General features: G+C 44.7%; 1 protein-coding gene across 1 annotated transcript in view; it reads right to left on the minus strand.

Annotated features, from left to right (window-relative positions):
• Window positions 1-21,005, minus strand: part of LOC115140216 (polypeptide N-acetylgalactosaminyltransferase 9) — a 115,622-nt gene extending 94,617 nt beyond the window's left edge. The window contains exon 1 of the mRNA XM_029678422.2: window positions 20,828-21,005. Coding sequence (XP_029534282.2) covers window positions 20,828-20,997 — 170 coding nt within the window. The 5' untranslated portion in view covers window positions 20,998-21,005. The remainder of the gene's footprint in view (window positions 1-20,827) is intronic.
• Between the last annotated feature and the right edge of the window lie 884 nt (window positions 21,006-21,889).

A 21,889-nucleotide genomic window follows, 5' to 3' on the forward strand; every position in this document is an offset into this window, starting at 1 on the left:
AGAGGTGGATCAGGGAATCACCCGCAGCAGCAAGAGCGACGTCATTGATGTATACAGAGAAGAGTCGGCCCAAGAATTGAACCCTGTGGCATCCCCATAGAGACTACCAGAGGTCGGACAACAGGCCCTCCGATTTGACACACTGAACTCTATCAGAGAAGTAGTTGGTGAACCAGGAGAGGCAATCATTTGAAAAACCAAGGCTGTTGAGTCTGCCGATAAGAATGTGGTGATTGACAGAGTCGAAAGCCTTGCCCAGGTCTATGAATATGGCTGCACAGTAATGTCTCTTATCGATGGAAGTTATGATATCGTTTAGGACCTTGAGCGTGGCTGAGGTGCACCCATGACCAGCTCTGAAAACAGATTGCATAGTGAAGATGGTACGGTGAGATTCGAAATGGTCGGTAATCTGTTTGTTAACTTGGCTTTCGAAGGCCTTAGAAAGGCAGGATAGGATAGATATAGGTGTGTAGCAGTTTTGGTCTAGAGTGTCTCCCCCTTTGAAGAGGGGGATGACCTTCTTTGGGAATCTCAGACGATACGAAAGAGAGGTTGAACAGGATAGTAATAGGGGTTGCAACCAGATAATTTTAGAAAGAGAGGGTCCAGATTGTTTAGCCCGGCTGATTTGTAGGGGTCCAGATTTTGCAGCTCTTTCAGAACATCAGCTATCTGGATTTGGGTGAAGGAGAAATGGGGGAGGCTTGGGCGAGTTGCTGTGGGGGGTGGAGGGCTGTTGATCGGGTAGGGGATGTCTTGGCTGTGTGCATAGGGTCGTTGTCCTGTTGGAAGGTGAACCTATGCCCCAGTCTGAGGTCATGAGCGCCCTGGAGCAGGTTTTCATCAAGGATCTCTCTGTACTTTGCTCCATTAATCTTTCCCTCAATCTTAACTAGTCTCCCTGCCACTGAAAAACATCCCCACAACATGACGCTGCCACCACCATGCTTCACCGTAGGGATGGTGCCTGGTTTCCTCTGGACGTGACGCTTGGCATTCAGGCCAAAGAGTTCAATCTTGGCTTCATAAAACCAGACAATCTTGTTTTTCATGGTCTGAGAGTCCTTTAGATGCGTTTTGGCAAACTCCAAGTGCACTGTCAAGTGCTTTTTACTGAGGAGTGGCTTCTGTCTGGCCACTCTACCATAAAGGCCTGTTTGGTGGAGTGCTGCAGAGATGGTTGTCATTCTGGAAGATTCTCCCATCTCCACAGAGGAACTCTGGACCTCTATCAAAGTGACCATTGGGTTGTTGGTCACCTCCCTGACTCCAGCCCCCCAGTTTGGTCAGGTGGCCAGCTTTAGAAGAGTCTTGGTGGTTCCAAACTTCTTCCATTTAAGAATGATGGAGGCACTGTATTCTTGGGGCCCTTAAATGCTGCAGACATTTTTTGGTACCCTTTCCCAGATCCGTGCCTCGACGCAATCCTGTCTCGCAGCTATACGGACAATTCCTTCAACCTCATGGCTTGGTTTTTGCTCTGACATGTACTGTCAACTGTGGGACCTTATAGAGACAGGTGTGTGCCTTTCCAAATGATGTCCAATCAATTGAACAAATTATTTGATCCATTTTAGAATAAGGCTGTAATGTAACAAAATGTGGAAAAAGTCAAGGGGTCTGAATACTTTCCGAATGCACTGCATATGTTGATGAGAGTGGGGCTCAAGCTGCATTCCTGTCCTACCACACAGCCCTGTGGAAATAAATGTTTGTGTTTTTTGCCAATATTAACCGCACACTTGTCTGTGTACATGGATTCTATAATGTTGTATGTTTTTACTCCAACACCACTTTATTTCAATTTGTATAGCAGACCCTCATACCAAATTGAGTCAAAAGCTTTTTTTAAATCAACAAAGCGTGAGAAGACTTTGCCTTTGTTTTGGTTTGATTGTTTGTCAATTAGGGTGTGCTAGGTGAATACTTGGTCTGTTCTGCGGTAATTTGCTAAGTACATTTTCACTGAGGAAATGTACGAGTCTGTTGTTAATAATTCTGCAGTGGATTCTCTCTCCCTCCAGTCTCCACAGCCAACAGTCTCTCTCTCTCTCTCCAGTCTCCACAGCCAACAGTCTCTCTCTCTCTCTCCAGTCTCCACAGCCAACAGTCTCTCTCTCTCCCTCCAGTCTCCACAGCCAACAGTCTCTCTCTCTCTCTCCAGTCTCCACAGCCAACAGTCTCTCTCTCTCTCTCTCTCTCTCTCTCTCTCTCTCTCTCTCTCTCTCTCTCTCTCTCTCTCCCTCCAGTCTCCACAGCCAACAGTCTCTCTCTCTCTCTCTCTCAATTCAATTCAATTCAATTCAAGGGCTTTATTGGCATGGGAAACATGTGTTAACATTGCCAAAGCAAGTGAGGTAGACAACATACAAAGTGAATATATAAGGTGAAAAACAACAAAAATGAACAGTAAACATTACACATACAGAAGTTTCAAAACAGTAAAGACATTACAAATGTCATATTATATATATATATATATATATATATATATATATATATATATATATATATATATATATATATATATACAATGTACAAATAGTTCAAGGACACAAGATAAAATAAATAAGCATAAATATGGGTTGTATTTACAATGGTGATTGTTCTTCACTGGTTGCCCTTTTCTCGTGGCAACAGGTCACAAATCTTGCTGCTGTGATGGCACACTGTGGAATTTCACCCAGTAGATATGGGAGTTTTTCAAAATTGGATTTGTTTTCGAATTCTTTGTGGATCTGTGTGATCTGGGGGAAATATGTATCTCTAATATGGTCATACATTGGGCAGGAGGTTAGGAAGTGCAACTCAGTTTCCACCTCATTTTGTGGGCAGTGAGCACATAGCCTGTCTTCTCTTGAGAGCCATGTCTGCCTACGGCGGCCTTTCTCAATAGCAAGGCTATGCTCACTGAGTCTGTACATAGTCAAAGCTTTTCTTAATTTTGGGTCAGTCACAGTGGTCAGGTATTCTGCCGCTGTGTACTCTCTGTTTAGGGCCAAATAGCATTCTAGTTTGCTCTGTTTTTGGTTAATTCTTTCCAATGTGTTAAGTAATTATCTTTTTGTTTTCTCATGATTTGGTTGGGTCTAATTGTGCTGTTGTCCTGGGGCTCTGTAGGGTGTGTTTGTGTTTGTGAACAGAGCCCCAGGACCAGCTTGCTTAGGGGACTCTTCTCCAGGTTCATCTCTCTGTAGGTGATGGCTTTGTTATGGAAGGTTTGTGAATCGCTTCCTTTTAGGTGGTTGTAGAATTTAATGGCTCTTTTCTGGATTTTGATAATTAGTGGGTATCGGCCTAATTCTGCTCTGCATGCATTATTTGGTGTTTTACGTTGTACACGGAGGATATTTTTGCAGAATTCTGCGTGCAGAGTCTCAATTTGGTGTTTGTCCCATTTTGTGAAGTCTTGGTTGGTGAGCGGACCCCAGACCTCACAACCATAAAGGGCAATGGGCTCTATGACTGATTCAAGTATTTTTAGCCAAATCCTAATTGGTATGTTGAAATTTATGTTTCTTTTGATGGCATAGAATGCCCTTCTTGCCTTGTCTCTCAGATCGTTCACAGCTTTGTGGAAGTTACCTGTGGCACTGATGTTTAGGCCAAGGTATGTATAGTTTTTGTGTGCTCTAGGGCAACAGTGTCTAGATGGAATTTGTATTTGTGGTCCTGGTGACTGGACCTTTTTGGAACACCATTATTTTGGTCTTACTGAGATTTACTGTCAGGGCCCAGGTCTGACAGAATCTGTGCATAAGATCTAGGTGCTGCTGTAGGCCCTCCTTGGTTGGTGACAGAAGCACCAGATCATCAGCAAACAGCAGACATTTGACTTCGGATTCTAGCAGGGGAGGCCGGGTGCTGCAGACTTTTCTAGTGCCCGCGCCAATTCGTTGATATATATGTTGAAGAGGGTGGGGCTTAAACTGCATCCCTGTCTAACCCCACGACCCTGTGTGAAGAAATGTGTGTGTTTTTGCCAATTTTAACCGCACACTTGTTGTTTGTGTACATGGATTTTATAATGTCGTATGTTTTACCCCCAACACCACTTTCCATCAGTTTGTATAGCAGACCCTCATGCCAGATTGAGTCGAAGGCTTTTTGAAATCAACAAAGCATGAGAAGACTTTGCCTTTGTTTTGGTTTGTTTGGTTGTCAATTAGGGTGTGCAGGGTGAATACATGGTCTGTTGTACGGTAATTTGGTAAAAAGCCAATTTGACATTTGCTCAGTACATTGTTTTCATTGAGGAAATGTACGAGTCTGCTGTTAATAATAATGCAGAGGATTTTCCCAAGGTTACTGTTGACACATATTCCACGGTAGTTATTGGGGTCAAATTTGTCTCCACTTTTGTGGATTGGGGTGATCAGTCCTTGGTTCCAAATATTGGGGAAGATGCCAGAGCTAAGTATGATGTTAAAGAGTTTTAGTATAGCCAATCGGAATTTGTTGTCTGTATATTTGATCATTTCATTTCTCTCTCTCTCTCTCTCTCTCTCTCTCTCTCTCTCTCCAGTCTCCACAGCCAACAGTCTCTCTCTCTCTCTCTCTCTCTCTCTCTCTCTCTCTCTCTCCCTCCAGTCTCCACAGCCAACAGTCTCTCTCTCTCTCTCTCTCTCTCTCTCTCTCTCTCTCTCTCTCTCTCTCCAGTCTCCACAGCCAACAGTCTCTCTCTCTCTCTCTCTCTTCCTCCAGTCTCCACAGCCAACAGTCTCTCTCTCTCTCTCTCCCTCCAGTCTCCACAGCCAACAGTCTCTCTCTCTCTCTCTCTCTCTCTCTCTCTCTCTCTCTCTCTCTCTCTCTCTCTCTCTCTCTCCCTCCAGTCTCCACAGCCAACAGTCTCTCTCTCTCTCTCTCTCTCTCCCTCCAGTCTCCACAGCCAACAGTCTCTCTCTCTCTCTCTCTCTCTCTCTCCTCTCTAACTCCCTCTCTCTCCTCCCCACGCTCTCTCTACAGACCAGGAGCTCAATTGCTCCCACTGATTAGGCCTCACACCAACATCATAGTAACTGGAACTGTGGAGCAGTGATTCTAGTGATTGGAATCCGATTTCATGTTGCCGTTTTAAATGACCCAGTTAATGAAATGAATAGCACACAACCACAGTCATGGTTGCTGCTGTACACAAGCACACAAACAGGCACCAGACAGTAGCACTTTCATTATAGATGCTGTTCATTATCATAGCCGGTTGGACTCCTCCCATTGCATTTACCTAGGGGTTTCACAGTAGCGTAATACTTTCCAGTCATCTAGAGGTAAAGCGGGTCACACTGAAACTGATTCCTATGGCAACCACTGGTACACATGATCATCTTGTAAACCATCCCCCACCAGCATCCTAATTATATTTCAACTGCAAACCTCTTTACGCTTCCCATGCTTGTTATGCTCAACAGTGTTTTTTCATCTTCTATTTTTCTGGTGTAATCTGGTGATAATGAGGGTACTAGCCATAATGAGATGTTTACATTTTTGAACATTTCTCACGTTTAGTTGAAATTAAATGTTTATGAGGCGGTGTAGGCAGAACTGCATCACAACAAATTGATCCAAACTTAAATTGACTACTAAATATTTTCCCTCTAATGGGCTTCTTCATGTTCACTCTCTCTTGCTCTCACAAAGAAAAATATTCCTTTAATAACATGTACTCTGCAGTCTACACATTATGCTCATTCAGCCTGGCCTCAGAGCCATACGAAGCATACTACGCATATTTATCTGCACCTCCAAGACATATAATATGTACTAATGTTCTAGATACTTTAGACAAAGCAAAAGCAGTGATGTTGGTCGGGGAGGATGGATGTGCATATACCACGACTCCCTAGCAATCCAAAGGTTACGTGTTCGAGTCACGCCAGAGACAACTGTAACATTATAGCTAACCCTACCCCTAACCCTTATTCTAACTTTTCATCAATTCTGTTATGCCAAACTTTGTTGTTTTAGTTCTCCTAACATTTAACGTAAATCATCAATTCATAAATTCATAAATAAATTCAGGAGGCTGAAGAAATTCAGCTTTTCACCAAAAGAACTCTGATTTGATCCTAACCTTTGTTGTTAGTTCTCCTAACCACCAATGTAAATTCTCCCCGTAAATTCTCCTTTGTTGTTACAACGCAACAAGCAGCCTGGTCTCAGAGACATACGTATAATACTCTACGTCCGCCGGATGGTTGTTGTCCTTGATGATCTTTTTGACCTTCCTGTGACATCGGGTACTGTAGGTGTCCTGAAGGGCAGGTAGTTTGCCACTGGTAATGCGTTGTGCAGACCGTGGTACAATTGCCATACCAGGCGGTGAAAGTTTAGGAGTGTTTTAGATGCCAACCCAAATTTCTTCAGCCTCCTGCGCCTTCTTCACATCACTGTCTGTGTGAGAGGACCATTACAGTTTGTCTGTGATGTGTACGCAGAGGAAAAGAGGAAAAGGAAGGAAAACTTTCCACCTTCTCCACTACTGTCCCGTCGATGTGGATAGGGGGCTGCTCCCTCGGCTGTTTCCTGAAGTCCACAATCATCTCCTTAGTTTTGTTGACGTTGAGCGAGAGGTTATTTTCCTGACACCACACTCCGAGGGCCCTCACCTCCTCCCTGTAGGCCGTCTCGTCGTTGTTGGTAATCAGGCCTACCACTGTAGTTTCGTCTGCAAACTTGATGATTGATTTGGAAGCGTGCATGGCCACACAGTCATGGGTGAACAGGGAGTACAGGAGAGGGCTGTGAAAGCATAATCGTCGGGCCCCAGTGTTGAGGATAAGCGGGGTGGAGATGTTGTTTCCTACCTTCACCACCTGAGGGCGGCCTGTCAGAAAGTCCAAGACCCAGTTGCAGAGGGCGTTATCGAGACCCAGTGCATAATGACGAGTTCGGAGGGCACTATGTTGTTAAATGTTGAGATGTAGTCAATGATCAGCATTCTTAAAAGGTATTCTTCTTGTCCAGATGGGATAGGGCAGTGTGATGGCGATTGCATCGTCAGTGGACCTATTGGGGCGGAAGACAAATTGGATTGGGTCTAGGGTATCCGGTAGGGTGGAGGTGATATGGTCCTTGACTAGTCTCTCAAAGCACTTCATGATGACAGAAGTGATTGCAATGGGGCGATAGTCATTTAGTTCAGTTACCTTAGCTTTCTTGGGAACAGGAACAATGGTGGCCATCTTCAAGCATGTGGGGACAACAGACTGGGATAGGGATTGGTTGAATATGTTCATGAACACACCAGCCAGATGGTCTGTGCATGCTCTGAGGATGCGGCTAGGGATGCCACCTGGGCAAGCAGACTTGCGAGGGTTAACACTTTAAAATGTTTTACTCATGCTGGCCACGGAGAAGGAGAGTCCACAGGCTTTGGTAGCGGGTCATGTCAGTGGCACTGTATTGTCCTCAAAGTGAGTGAAGAAGTTGTTTAATTTGTCTGGGAGCAAGACGTCTGTGTCCGTGACGGAGCTGGTTTTCTTTTTGTAATCCGTAATTTACTGTAGACACTACCACATATGTCTCGTGTTTGAGCCCTTGATTTGCGACTCTACTTTGTCTCTATACTGACGCTTTGCTTGTTTGATTGCCTTGCGGAGGGAACAGCTGCACAGTTTATATTCGGTCGTGTTTCCGGTCGTGTTGCCATGATCAAAAGTGGTGGTTCACGCTGTCAGTTTTGCGCGAATGCTGCCATCAATCCACGATTTCTGGTTAGGGAAGGTTTTAATGGTCACACACTTGCTCACCGAGTCAGCGTATACGTCAATGTTATTGTCTGAGGCTATCCGGAACATATCCACGCGTCCATGTGATCGAAGCAATCTTGAAGTGTGGAATCTGATTGGTGAGACCAGCGTTGTATTGACCTGAACGCGGCCGTTTCCTGTTTTAGTTTCTGTCTATAGGCTGGGAGCAACAAAATGGAGTCATGGTCAGATTTGCGGAAGGCAGGCCGGGGGAGGGCTTTATATGCATTGCGGAAGTTAGAGTAGCAATGATCCAGAAAGCTACCAGCTCTTATCGCGCATTAGATATGCTGATAGAATTTAGGAAGTATGGTTCTTAGGTTAGCTTTGTTAAAATCCCCACCTACAATAAATGCAGCCTCAGTATGTATGGTTTCCAGGTTACATAGAGTCCCGTGAAGTTCTTTCAGGGCCGACGAGGGATCGGCTTGGGGGGGGGGGGGGGGGGATATACACGGCTGTGACTATAATCGAAGAGAATTCTCTTGGAAGATAATCGGCATTTGATTGTAAGGAATTCTAGGTCGAGTGAACAAAAGGGCTTGAGTTTCTCTATGTTGTTGTGATTACACCATGAGTCATTAATCATAAGGCATACACCTCCACCCTTCTTTTAACCAGAGAGATGTTTGTTTCTGTCAGCGAAATGCGTGAAGAAACCAGGTGGCTGTACCGACTCTACCAACATATCCCAAGTAAGCCATGTTTCCATGAAAAATAGATGTTACATTCTCTGATGTCTCTCGGGAAGGCAACTCGTGCCCTAATTTCATTCACATTGTTATCTAGAGATTGGACATTGGCGAGTAATATGCTTGGAATCGGTGGATGGTGTGCTCGCCTACTGAGTCTGACCAGTATGCTATTGCACGACTAACGTAACATAATATATCATTCAAAATGGAGGGAACAATATATGTATAAAATCCAACAAATTGCCCTGAGACCAGGTTAGCTTATCTGGTGAGTTAACAGGGCATCCTGGCTCTGTGCATTCTGGCATTTGAAGTGCTGACGTTGAAAATCATGAGTTCAGGTGTAGTGACACATAAAAGCGCCGTGCGCACTGAGTCAGGGTTGTGTGCTTAGTGACAGTGGGGTTGTCCGGGAGGGAATGTGTGTATGTGTGTGGCTGCGTGTGTGTGTGCACCAGATGGAACTCAGCATGGCTGCGTTCTGTCCTCTCTACCGATTGAAGCTTGTGGGGATTGTGCAGTCAGTCAGTGCTACCAATGACGTCTCAATGCACCAGAGTCCTGTGTATGTGTGTGTGTGTGTGTGTGTGTGTGTGTGTGTGTGTTTGACTGGAGTGAAATTGACAATGATATGGAGAGGATAGACTGTTAGGGTGTTAATACATGGTAAATTATACCATTAAATGATCCGATATATCACATTATATTATAGTGTTAAATTAGAATCTGAAGCTGTTGTCTAAATAGGTCATACTATAAATCAGGGGTTCCAAACTTTTTTGGCCCGGCGACCCCATTTTGATTTTAAAAAATGCGTGACCCCACCATGTATAAAAGTGATGTAATCAAAGGCCAATGTTTTAATTGGGGCTATAACAGTCTATTACAAATCAGTCTGACAGTAGTGTTTACAGTATTTCAATCTGAAGTAAGTATGGTTTGAAGTGGCTGAAATATATCAGGAAGGTATTGGGAAGTTTAGAAGATCATCAGGCTCCTCCCTAAGTTTGTTTTACTCACTGCTCTAGCACACTCTGCTAACCCTGATGTCCTTGCCGTGTCTGAATCTTGGCTCAGGAAGGCCACCAAAAATTCTGAGATTTCCATACCCAACTATAACATTTTCCGTCAAGATAGAACTGCCAAAGGAGGAGGAGTTGCAGTCTACTGCAGAGATAGCCTGCAAAGTAATGTCATACTTTCCAGGTCCATACCCAAACAGTTCGAACTACTAATTTTGAAAATTACTCTCTCCAGAAATAAGTCTCTCACTGTTGCCGCCTGCTACCGACCCCCCTCAGTTCCCAGCTGTGCCCTGGACACCATTTGTGAATTGATCGCCCCCCATCTAGCTTCAGAGTTTGTTCTGTTAGGTGACCTAAACTGGGATATGCTTAACACCCCGGCAGTCCTACAATCTAAGCTAGATGCCCTCAATCTCACACAAATCATCAAGGAACCCACCAGGTACAACCCTAAATCTGTAAACAAGGGCACCCTCATAGACGTCATCCTGACCAACTGGCCCTCCAAATACACCTCCGCTGTCTTCAACCAGGATCTCAGCGATCACTGCCTCATTGCCTGTATCCGCTACGCAGTCAAACGACCACCCCTCATCACTGTCAAACGCTCCCTAAAACACTTCTGTGAGCAGGCCTTTCTAATCGACCTGGCCCGGGTATCCTGGAAGGACATTGACCTCATCCCGTCAGTTGAGGATGTCTGGTCATTCTTTAAAAGTAACTTCCTCACCATTTTAGATAAGCATGCTCCGTTCAAAAAATGCAGAACTAAGAACAGATATAGCCCTTGGTTCACTCCAGACCTGACTGCCCTCGACCAGCACAAAAACATCCTGTGGCGGACTGCAATAGCATCGAATAGTCCCCGCGATATGCAACTGTTTAGGGAAGTCAGGAACCAATACACGCAGTCAGTCAGGAAAGCTAAGGCCAGCTTCTTCAGGCAGAAATTTGCATCCTGTAGCTCCAACTCCAAAAAGTTCTGGGACACTGTGAAGTCCATGAAGAACAAGAGCACCTCCTCCCAGCTGCCCACTGCACTGAGGCTATGTAACACGGTCACCACCGATAAATCCATGATTATCGAAAACCTCAACAAGCATTTCTCAACGGCTGGCCATGCCTTCCACCTGGCTACTCCAACCTGGGCCAACAGCTCCGCCCCCCCCGCAGCTACTCGCCCAGGCCTCTCCAGGTTCTACTTTACCCAAATCCAGATAGCAGATGTTCTGAAAGAGCTGCAAAACCTGGACCCGTACAAATCAGCTGGGCTTGACAATCTGGACCCTCTCTTTCTGAAATTATCCACCGCCATTGTTGCAACCCCTATTACCAGCCTGTTCAACCTCTCTTTCATATCGTCTGAGATCCCCAAGGATTGGAAAGCTGCCGCAGTCATCCCCCTCTTCAAAGGGGGAGACACCCTGGACCCAAACTGTTACAGACCTATATCCATCCTGCCCTGCCTATCTAAGGTCTTCGAAAGCCAAGTCAACAAACTGGTCACTGACCATCTTGAATCCCACCGTACCTTCTCCGCTGTGAAATCTGGTTTCCGAGCCGGTCTCGGGTGCACCTCAGTCACGCTCAAGGTACTAAACGATATCATAACCGCCATCGATAAAAGACAGTACTGTGCAGCCATCTTCATTGACCTTGCCAAGGCTTTCGACTCTGTCAATCACCATATTCTTATCGGCAGACTCAGTAGCCTCGGTTTTTCTGATGACTGCCTTGCCTGGTTCACCAACTACTTTGCAGACAGAGTTCAGTGTGTCAAATCGGAGGGCATGCTGTCCGGTCCTCTGGCAGTCTCTATGGGGGTGCCACAGGGTTCAATTCTCGGGCCGACTCTTTTCTCTGTATATATCAATGATGTTGCTCTTGCTGCGGGCGATTCCCTGATCCACCTCTACGCAGACGACACCATTCTATATACTTCCGGCCCGTCCTTGGACACTGTGCTATCTAACCTCCAAACGAGCTTCAATGCCATACAACACTCCTTCCGTGGTCTCCAACTGCTCTTAAACGCTAGTAAAACCAAATGCATGCTTTTCAACCGTTCGCTGCCTGCACCCGCACGCCTGACTAGCATCACCACCCTGGATGGTTCCGACCTTGAATATGTGGACATCTATAAGTACCTAGGTGTCTGGCTAGACTGTAAACTCTCCTTCCAGACTCATATCAAACATCTCCAATCGAAAATCAAATCTAGAGTCGGCTTTCTATTCCGCAACAAAGCCTCCTTCACTCACGCCGCCAAACTTACCCTCGTAAAACTGACTATCCTACCGATCCTCGACTTCAGCGATGTCATCTACAAAATTGCTTCCAACACTCTACTCAGCAAACTGGATGCAGTTTATCACAGTGCCATCCGTTTTGTCACTAAAGCACCTTATACCACCCACCACTGCGACCTGTATGCTCTAGTCGGCTGGCCCTCGCTACATATTCGTCGCCAGACCCACTGGCTCCAGGTCATCTACAAGTCCATGCTAGGTAAAGCTCCGCCTTATCTCAGTTCACTGGTCACGATGGCAACACCCACCCGTAGCATGCGCTCCAGCAGGTGTATCTCACTGATCATCCCTAAAGCCAACACCTCATTTGGCCGCCTTTCGTTCCAGTTCTCTGCTGCCTGTGACTGGAACGAATTGCAAAAATCGCTGAAGTTGGAGACTTTTATCTCCCTCACCAACTTCAAGCATCTGCTATCTGAGCAGCTAACCGATCGCTGCAGCTGTACATAGTCTATCTGTAAATAGCCCACCCATTTTTACCTACCTCATCCCCATACTGTTTTTATCTATTTACTTTTCTGCTCTTTTGCACACCAATATCTCTACCTGTACATGACCATCTGATCATTTATCACTCCAGTGTTAATCTGCAAAATTGTAATTATTCGCCTACCTCCTCATGCCTTTTGCACACAATGTATATAGACTCCCTTTTTTTTCTACTGTGTTATTGACTTGTTAATTGTTTACTCCATGTGTAACTCTGTGTTGTCTGTTCACACTGCTATGCTTTATCTTGGCCAGGTCGCAGTTGCAAATGAGAACTTGTTCTCAACTAGTTAAATAAAGGTGAAATAAAAAAAATGTAAAAGGCAATAATGTTGTATGATCTTCTGTGTAGAAAAGAACATCATCATTGATGATGTTCTTATTCCCCCAGTCTGATTTAGTGCCTGGTCTTGTCCACTCTGTTCTAATGAGGCTTGTGGGTATTGTAGAGGGAAACAGAAGACATACATGCTCTTGAGAATCTTATCTTTCAGTGATGGGGTCATAATATTTTGTAGCTTAAAACGTTAAAAAGATAGAGCGACATTTGTAGGAAGAAAACAGAGACCTCTGTTTTTACAACCGGATCTAGTGGCTGCCAGAGGTTAATGACCTAACCCCGGTTCTATAAACAAAGCACATTTTTAAAAATGTATTTAAGAGCTTCTCTCGCGACCCCATTTTCAAATCAGGCGACCCATCATGGGGTCCTTCCTTTTCTCTCTCTTCAAGTTTCTTTTATTCTCTGTGACAGCTTTTCTACTGCCTCTTTCAATCAGCCATACAGGCATTATAAACACAAATCTTTGTGCAATTGTTTTTCTTTAGTGGGGACACAACCACAAGCTGACAACCATACCAAATCAAATGAGGTATGTTTTATATGGGCTTAGTTCGATTTTTCATGGCTAGTTGTTAGCAAGTATATGTTTAATTGTTTCCATAATAATGACAGACAGAAGGAGATGGGGCAATGCACCAGATCACTTCAATTGAGTTGTGTCTATGGCCAAATTCAGTGTCGAGGTTGTTAAGTGATATTGTAGTTCCAATGCCCTAGTTACTGAGTCCAATTTATGCCATCGTTCAACCTTAAATGTGTACCTGTCTGCAGCAACGGGGAGGCTTGTAGGTCCATAACAGGATGAGCGATCGACTCATCTGTTTGTAATGAAACTAAACTCACTGGCAGGCTCTCATAATTTGACCTGGAACGAGCTGTGACAGAAACAGAGCGGCAGATTAAGACTTATTCCCATCACAGTCCCTCCTCGGCCTGCGACACTGTGCCGGCCGGCCGGCCCGTCTGGTTTTCACTGCCATGTTATTCGCTATGAAATTTCACATTAACCTGAGATAACCTGTGCTGCACAGGAAATGGGAAAGCAACTCTCCCCCTATAGAAAGTCTGTTCTCAGAAAGACAATTGTTTACCTTGTCATTTCGCTGCCCTGTTGAGGAGATAAACTCAGTTTTCGGGGGAGAAACATAGCTGAAAGCATTTTACTTACCATTGACCACCACGGGGACCTTGCGATCCCATCCCCAGGTATCAGAGGCTTAAGAAATGAGGTAGCGCATATCCACGTGCCCTTCCTGTTGATTTATAGTCTAGTTATAGTCTCCTAGTCACAGATACTGAAGAAGGACATGCCTTTGGGGAACCAACCACATCTGTTGCATTGCTTTGATAAATGTACCAACATTGATCTCAATGAATACTGGAGCAATCAAATCAAATTGTATTTGTCACATGCGCTGAATACAACAGGTGTTACAGTGAAATGCTTACTTACAAGCCTTTAACCAACAATGCAGTTTTAAGAAAAATAAGTGTTAAGTAAAAAATAGATAAGTAATTTTTTTTAAATAAAAGTAACAATATTCAAGGGGTACCGGTACAGAGTCAATGTGCGGGGGCACCGGTTAGTTGAGGTAATTGAGGTAATATGTACATGTTGGTAGAGTTAAAGTCACTATGCATAGACAATAAACAGAAAGTAGTAGCAGCGTAAAATAAGGGGGAGGGGCAATGCAAAAAGTCTGGGTAGTCATTTGATTAGCTGTTCAGCAGTCTTATGGCTTGGGGGTAGAAGCTGTTTAGAAGCCTCTTGGACTTAGACTTGGCGCTCCGGTACTGCTTGCCGTGTGGTTGCAGAGAGAACAGTCTATGACCAGGGTGGCTGGAGTCTTTGACAATTTGTAGGGCCTTCCTCTGACACCGCTTGGTATAGAGGTCCTGGATGGCAGGAAGCTTGGCCCCAGTGATGTACTGCGCCGTACGCACTACCCTCTGCAGTGCCTTCGCAATCGGAGGCCAAGCAGTTGCCATAACAGGCAGTGATGCAACCAGTCAGGATGCTCTCGATGGTGCAGCTGTAGAACGTTTTGAGGATCTGAGGACCCATGCCAAATCTTTTCAGTCTCCTAAATAGGCTTTGTCGTGACCTCTTCCAACTGTCTTAGGGTGTTTGGGCCATGATAGTTTGTTGGTGATCTCTCAACCTGCTCCACTACAGCCCTGTCGATATTAATGCAGGTGTGCTCGGTTCTCCTTCCCCGTAGTTCACAATCATCTCCTTTGTCTTGATCACATTGAGGGAGAGGTTGTTGTCCTGTCACCATACGGCCAAGTCTTTGACCTCCCTATAGGCTGTCTCATCGTTGTCGGTGATCAGGCCTACCACTGTTGTGTTATCGGCAAACTTAAAGATGGTGTTGCAGTCGTGTCTGGCCATGCAGTCATGAGTGAACAGTGTCAGGATTTGGCCAGGGTTGTTCCGGTTTTTGGTCACTAGATGCCCCCATTGTGCCTTTTGACCTTTTGTTTTCCCTCGAGCCCCATTATTATTTGCACCTGTGCCTCGTTTCCCCTGATTGTATTTAAACCCTTTGTTTTCCTCAGTCCTTTGCTCTGTGTTTGTATGTTAGCACCCAGCCCTAGTACTCTGTGTACTCTTGTTGATCCCGGTGGACTCTCTTGTGGAATTCTGTTTTTTGTTCTTGTTTGTTTGTTTTTGAGTATTTTTTTAGGCTTTTTGTGCTATACCTTCCACTTTGTGGATTTACCTTTTTGTCTTGGAGGATTACCTTTGTTCTTGTGGAATTCCTTTTGAAGTTGTGGAGTTACATGTTTTCCTGAAGAACTTCATTTTTTACTTCATTAAATACATCGTCTCAAGTACTGCTGTGTCTGCCTCATCTTCTGGGTTCTGCCAACTATTCGTGGCTCAGTTGGTTAAGTGACTGTTTCTCACTCCGGAGACCCGGGTTTGTAACCGGGTCCTGACAGAAAAAAGGCACAATGGGGGCATCTAGTGACCAAAAACCGGAACAACCCTGGCCAAATCCTGACAAACAGGGAGTACAGGAGGGGACAGAGCACACACCCCTGAGGGGCCCCCGTGTTGAGGATCAGCATGGAAAAATCTACCCTTACCACCTGGAAGCGGCATGTCAGGAAGTCCAGGATCCAGTTGCAGATGGAGGTGTTTAGTCCCAGGGTCATTAGCTTAGCGATGATCTTTGAGGGGCCTATGGTGTTGAACGCTGAGCTGTAGTCAATGAATAGCATTCTCACATAGGCATCCTTTTGTCCAGGTGGGAAAGGGCAGTGTAGAGTGCAATAGAGATTGCATCATCTGTGGATCTGTTGGATTGGTATGAAAATTGGAGTGGGTCTAGGGTTTCTGGGATAATGGTATTGATGTGAGCCATGACCAGCCTTTCAAAGCACTTCATGGCTACAGACGTGAGTACTAAGGGTTGGTAGCCATTTAGGCAGGTTACCTTAATGTTCTTGGGAACAGGGGCTATGGTGGTCTGCTTGAAACATGTTGGTATTACAGACTCTGAAAATGTCAGTGAAGACACTTGCCAGTTGGTCAGCACATGCTCGGAGTACACGTCCTGGTAATCTGTCTGGCCCTGCGGCCTTGTGAATGTTGACCTGTTTAAATGTCGGACGGAGACTGAGCGGATGAGGAGTGAGGATGTAAAGATCATTCAATCACATCGACTATGGAGAGCGTGATCACACAGTCGTCTAGAACAGCTGATGTGCTCATGCATGTTTCAGTGTTACTTGCCCTGAAGCGAGCATAGAAATATTTAGCTCGTCTGGTAGGCTTGTGTCACTGGGCAGCTCGTGGCTGTGCTTCCCTTTGTAGTCTGTAATAGTTTGCAAGCCCTGCTACATCCGACAAGTGTTGGAGCCAGTGTAGTATTCAATCTTAGTCCTGTATTGATGCTTTGCCTGTTTGATGGTTCGTCGGGAGAATAGCGGGATTTCTTATAAGCTTCCGGGTTATAAGCTTCCGAGTCCCGCTCTTATATAAGCTTATATAATCTTCGGAGTCCCGCTTCCGAGTTCCGCTCTTATAAGCTTTCGAGTCCCGCTCCTTGACAGCTGCTCTACCCTTTAGCTCAGTGCGGATGTTGCCTGTAATCAATGGCTTCTAGTTGGGGTATGTACGTACAGTCACTGTCGGAACGACCTCATCGATGCACTTATTGATGAAGCCAGTGAAGTGATGTGGTGTACTTCTCAACGCCATCGGGAAGAATTCCAGAACATATTCCAGTCTGTGCTAGCAAAACAGTCCTTTAGCTTAGCATCTGCTTCATCTGACCAATTTTTTATAGACCGAGTTTTTGCAGGAAGGAGGAGGATAGAATTATGGTCAGATCTGCCAAATGGAGGGCGAGGGAAAGCTTTGTACGTGTCTCTGTGTGTGGAGTAAAGGTGGTCTAGAGTTTTTTCCCCCTCTGGTTGCACATGTAACATGCTGGTAGAAATGAAGTAAAACAGATTTAAGCTTTCCTGCATTAAAGTCCCCGGCCACTAGGCACACCAGCTCTGGATGAGCATTTTCCTGTTAGCTTATGGCCATACACAGCTCATTGAATGCGGTCCTAGTGCAATCATCGGTGTGTGGTGGTAAATAGACAGCTACGAAGAATATAGATAAAAGCTCTCCTGAGAAATAGTGTGGTCTAGGCTTATCTTGAGATACAATACCTCAGGCGAGCGAAACCTTGAGACCAGCTGTTGTTTACAAATATACACAGACCACCACCCCTTGTCTTAGGAGGCAGCTGTTCTATCCTACCAAAAAAAATGTAAAACCTGCCAGCTGTATGTTATTCATGACGTCGTTCAGCCACGACTCGGTGAAACATAAGATATAACAGTTTTTAATGGCCCGTTGGTAGGATATACTGTACGTGCTCGAAGTTTGTCTATTTTATTGTCCAAAGATTGTACGTTGGCTAATAGGACCGGTAGTAAAGGCAGATTAGCCACTCGCCTTCGGATCCTTACAAGGCACCCAGACCTACATCGCCCGATATCTCCGTCTCTTTCTCCAGCAAATGCCTAGGATGAGGGCATTGTCAGAGGTCTAAAGTAAATCCTTAGCGTCCGACTCGTTAAAGAAAAAATCTTCTTCGGTACGGGGTGAGTAATCGCTGTCCTGATATCTAGAAGCTCTTTTCGGTCATAAGAGATGGTGGCAGAAACATTATGTACAAAATAAGTTACATATAACGTAAAAAAACACACACAATAACACAATTGGTTAAGGGACTGTAAAACGGCAGCCATCTCCTCCGGCGCCATTATTGCCCAATCCAGGTGTGAAAATCAATATCGTGACATGTCTTGATTACAAATGATACAGATGAATTGAAATAGAAAATATTGTATAATGTCTCATTTGGAATGATCAGGGGGTAAAGAGGGAAACTAGAGAGCAACAGAGAGCTAACAGCAAGGAAATTGCATTTTCATATTGACTGTGAGGTTTAGGCTAGAAATGTTTTGAATTTTCCTTCTCATTCAGACGCTATTCTTTTCTGCCCTCTGTGAAGCTCAGGTGCTAGCTAGTACATTGTGGTCCCCTGTGGCTCAGTTGGTAGAGCATGGCACTTGCTACGCCAGGGATATGGGTTTGATTCCCACGAGGAGACCAGTACGAATGAAAATGTATGCACTACTGTCACACTGGATAAGAGTGTCTACTAAATAATGTAAATATTATTCACCATCCTTCTTTAAGACTTATTATTGAAGCATTGTGCTGCAGGCCACCCAGCAGCTCCTGGTTGGGATAATAAAGCCTCTAGTTAACTTCCTCTGGATCACCATTAGAAAAAGTCACAGCTGGAAGGATTGCCATCATAAAGCTCAGACCACTGAATAGGGATAATAGAGTTGGTCCCTGGAAATGGTCGCTCTTGATAAATCCTAATTTGACCATGAGCTGTTAGTGGGATGTAATTAATATGAATAGATCGGCTGGTAGGTCTTAAAATCTTACAAAAGGAGAAGATCTATATCACATCCAATGGGTACAGAGACGGAGGGGATGAGGAGTGAGGATGTAGAGATCATTCAATCATCCCACCCAGCCTCCCTGTGGTCATCAAACACCTCTCTGCTCAATGACTCCTGTGCAATTACGGTACTAGATCAGAGGTGTCTTATGTTAGCCTTTCCACACTATCCTACCGACCCCAATCCTACACTGTGTTGGCTGGGGTATTTTTTCACATAGTTCTTTCTAGCAATATTTCAAAAACCAAGGGGAATGCATAAGCAGGCCAATGCAGTACAGATGGGCTTGGATCAGTAGGGTGGAAATGGTGTCAGTGTATTGAAGGTGTGTCTTACATTGTTTCTGCACAGCTCAATTCAATCCAATCTGCAATGCCATAAACTCACATAATATGAAAATAGCCCTAACCCAGGTTTTGATTACAATTAAAGTACTTGTCTTGTTTTGCTCAGTAGACATCTTGCTACTTGTCTAATTAACTACCCCAACAAGGTCATTCAAGGTGCAGGGACAATGTTTGTTTTAATTTAATTCCAGCCGTGGTGCAATATAATTTTTTTAACCCCCTGTTTCAGGAAGTGATGTCACTGAGTAATGACCCTATGTATAGGACCTTCCACTCCCATCTGGGATATGGATGCCTGATGAAGACGTAAGGGTCGAAACATTGTAAATAAATATCACCTGCATGAGCAGCAGTGTGCAGCATTTTCCTTTCTGTTTTCCATGAGTTTCCCTACAACTCCAGCTTCTGCAGAAAGTACCTGGATGTGCGTATGTTCTTCAGCTGTACCAATGTTATGCAGCACCGTAAGACAAGAATACTTTAAGCTAAACATATTGATGTCCTTTATGCATATGAGGCTCACTGTATCTTCATCAAACAGTGTGTCTACAGTATGGCTATTATGAACTGCTTTGTTTTGGGGAGGGTTTCACCCTCTGGAATGATCTGTTTACATCTCAATATGGGCTACCTTTCTGAGCATAGGTTTGTTAACGGAAGAGTGAACAATTGTGTTAATTTAAAATAGAGGCAGGTCGTTCAGTACTAATGCCAGGACAGATACACACAAACATGCACACGCACACACACACACGCACACGCACACGCACACGCACACGCACACACACACAGACACACACACAGACACACAGCATGGACCTGCATGTATCATTATTTCCACAGGGTATACATAACGTAGAGCCGAGTGTCAAAACACAGGACTGACTGCATCTCTCACTAGAGAGTAAACAACAACATGGAGATAACCGGTTTAGCCAAACCACTAACACTGAATTTCTGTAGACATCAAACCGCTAATACTGACTTGTTGTAGACCTTATATCAAACCACTAACACTGACTTCATGTAGACATTATCAAACCGCTAACACTGTCTTCCTGTAGACATTATCCTCTTCATAAAGAACCATTTCCTAAAATCCTATTTTCCACCAAGCAGTTTTCAGCTGGTATTATTAATGAGTAACTTTTCTTTTTGCTCTCTCTCTCCTTTCGTTGATTTTTCAGCGTGAAAGAAAGGGATAGGGTAGAACAAAGCGGTGTGGATTTGAATGAATTGTTATCGCTGGCAAAGCCCAAAGAAGACTCTGGCTGTCAGATTTCCTCCCTGAGTCTCTCTCTGTCTGTTTTTGTTCTTTGACACAGGCTGATCTAAACGCCAGTGGCAGGCCTTATTATGCGCTTCCAGTCATTGTATCGGAGATGTAGTCCTACATTCTAAATATGAAATTAATTTGAAAAAGACCATTAATATTCCCAATGGGGTATCCACGGTCTCTTTTATAAGAAATACTGCTGGACTTCTTTCTTTTACTGCATTATGAACTAGCCTGCCGCCCCACTATCAACATCATCTCTTGCTGTCTGGCACAATGTAATTCATGTAAGGCTTACTCGTGTTTTATGCAATTTCCTTTGTATGCCGCCGGTCCTGTTTGTGCTTTGAGCTGCCCTGGATGCTGATGCAGCCTGCAGTGGCCTAGCTAGGGAGACAAACCTAACCTGCACTATTTACTTTATTGAAACTCTGTTGTCTGTTTCACTTGTACTTCTCTGAAATAATAAATAATAAATACACTCAGTTTTCTCCTCTATTCACGCACCTTAGTTAGAGAGAGACGTAGCAACAGTATTATTTTTTCTTAGCACAAATAAATAAATAATAGATAAATTAATGAATAAAATGAATCCTACTTTTTGGGTCTGTAGTCGGGGATGCTGCGGTCCAGGGAGATGCGGTCACTGAGCTGGGCGTTGTAGCCATAGTCCTCGTACTTCCCCTCCCCGTCAACATGGCTGTCATCCCCCAGAGTAGCAGCTGCTCCTCCCTGGCCCAGACCTCCAGGCCCCTCCACCAGCCCCATGGGCTTAGCCAGACCTGCAGAACACACACACACACAAAGGCACATGCAGGCACACACGCATGCAGACATGAATGTACACACACACGCGCGCAAACACACGTACACACGTACACACGTACACACACACACACACACACACACACACACACACACACACACACACACACACACACACACACACACACACACACACACACACACACACACACACACACACACACACACAGGGAGACAGAGACAGAGAGACAGAGAAAGAGAGAGAGGGAGAGAGAGAGACAATGATAGGTGAGAGAAGAGGCCATGCAGAGGGACAGCTGATTGACATTCATGGGCTGTGAGGATCATAGAGGGTGACAGCCCTTAGATTCGGCAAGGCTCTTCTGTAGGACATCATTACTCTGTCTGTCTATGGAGGTGCTGCAAATACCAACCTGGACATGGATTTCTCAAGATGACAGAGCAGAGCAAGGAACAGAGAAGAAGTAGTGGTATTGCAAGACAGAGATACATACAGTATAATGTTTCGATTAACATTTTTATGGCACAAGTATTAAATTACAGATGTGTACATTGCCATGGTATTGTTCATTTTACAGGATATCAGGTCTAAAACCACTGTTGGAATTCTCCTTATTTGGAGAAGAACAGAAGATAATCTTTTGGTTAACCTAATTACAATTAGAACTAGCTGCCAGTGATTTTAGTGCAGGAAAATCCATTTTACCTCTTTTCTACCAGAATGTCACCTGTGCAACAAGAGGGAAAAAAACTCACCTTTGCTCAACACACAGAGATGCATACAAAGCTCTCCCCCTGTCACGCCCTGACCATAGAGGGCCATTTTATTCCCTATTTTGGTTAGGTCGGGGTGTGACTAGGGTGGGTGATCTAG

The sequence above is a fragment of the Oncorhynchus nerka genome, linkage group LG13 (assembly GCF_034236695.1).
Source record: "Oncorhynchus nerka isolate Pitt River linkage group LG13, Oner_Uvic_2.0, whole genome shotgun sequence".
Classification (NCBI taxonomy): Eukaryota; Metazoa; Chordata; class Actinopteri; order Salmoniformes; family Salmonidae; genus Oncorhynchus; species Oncorhynchus nerka.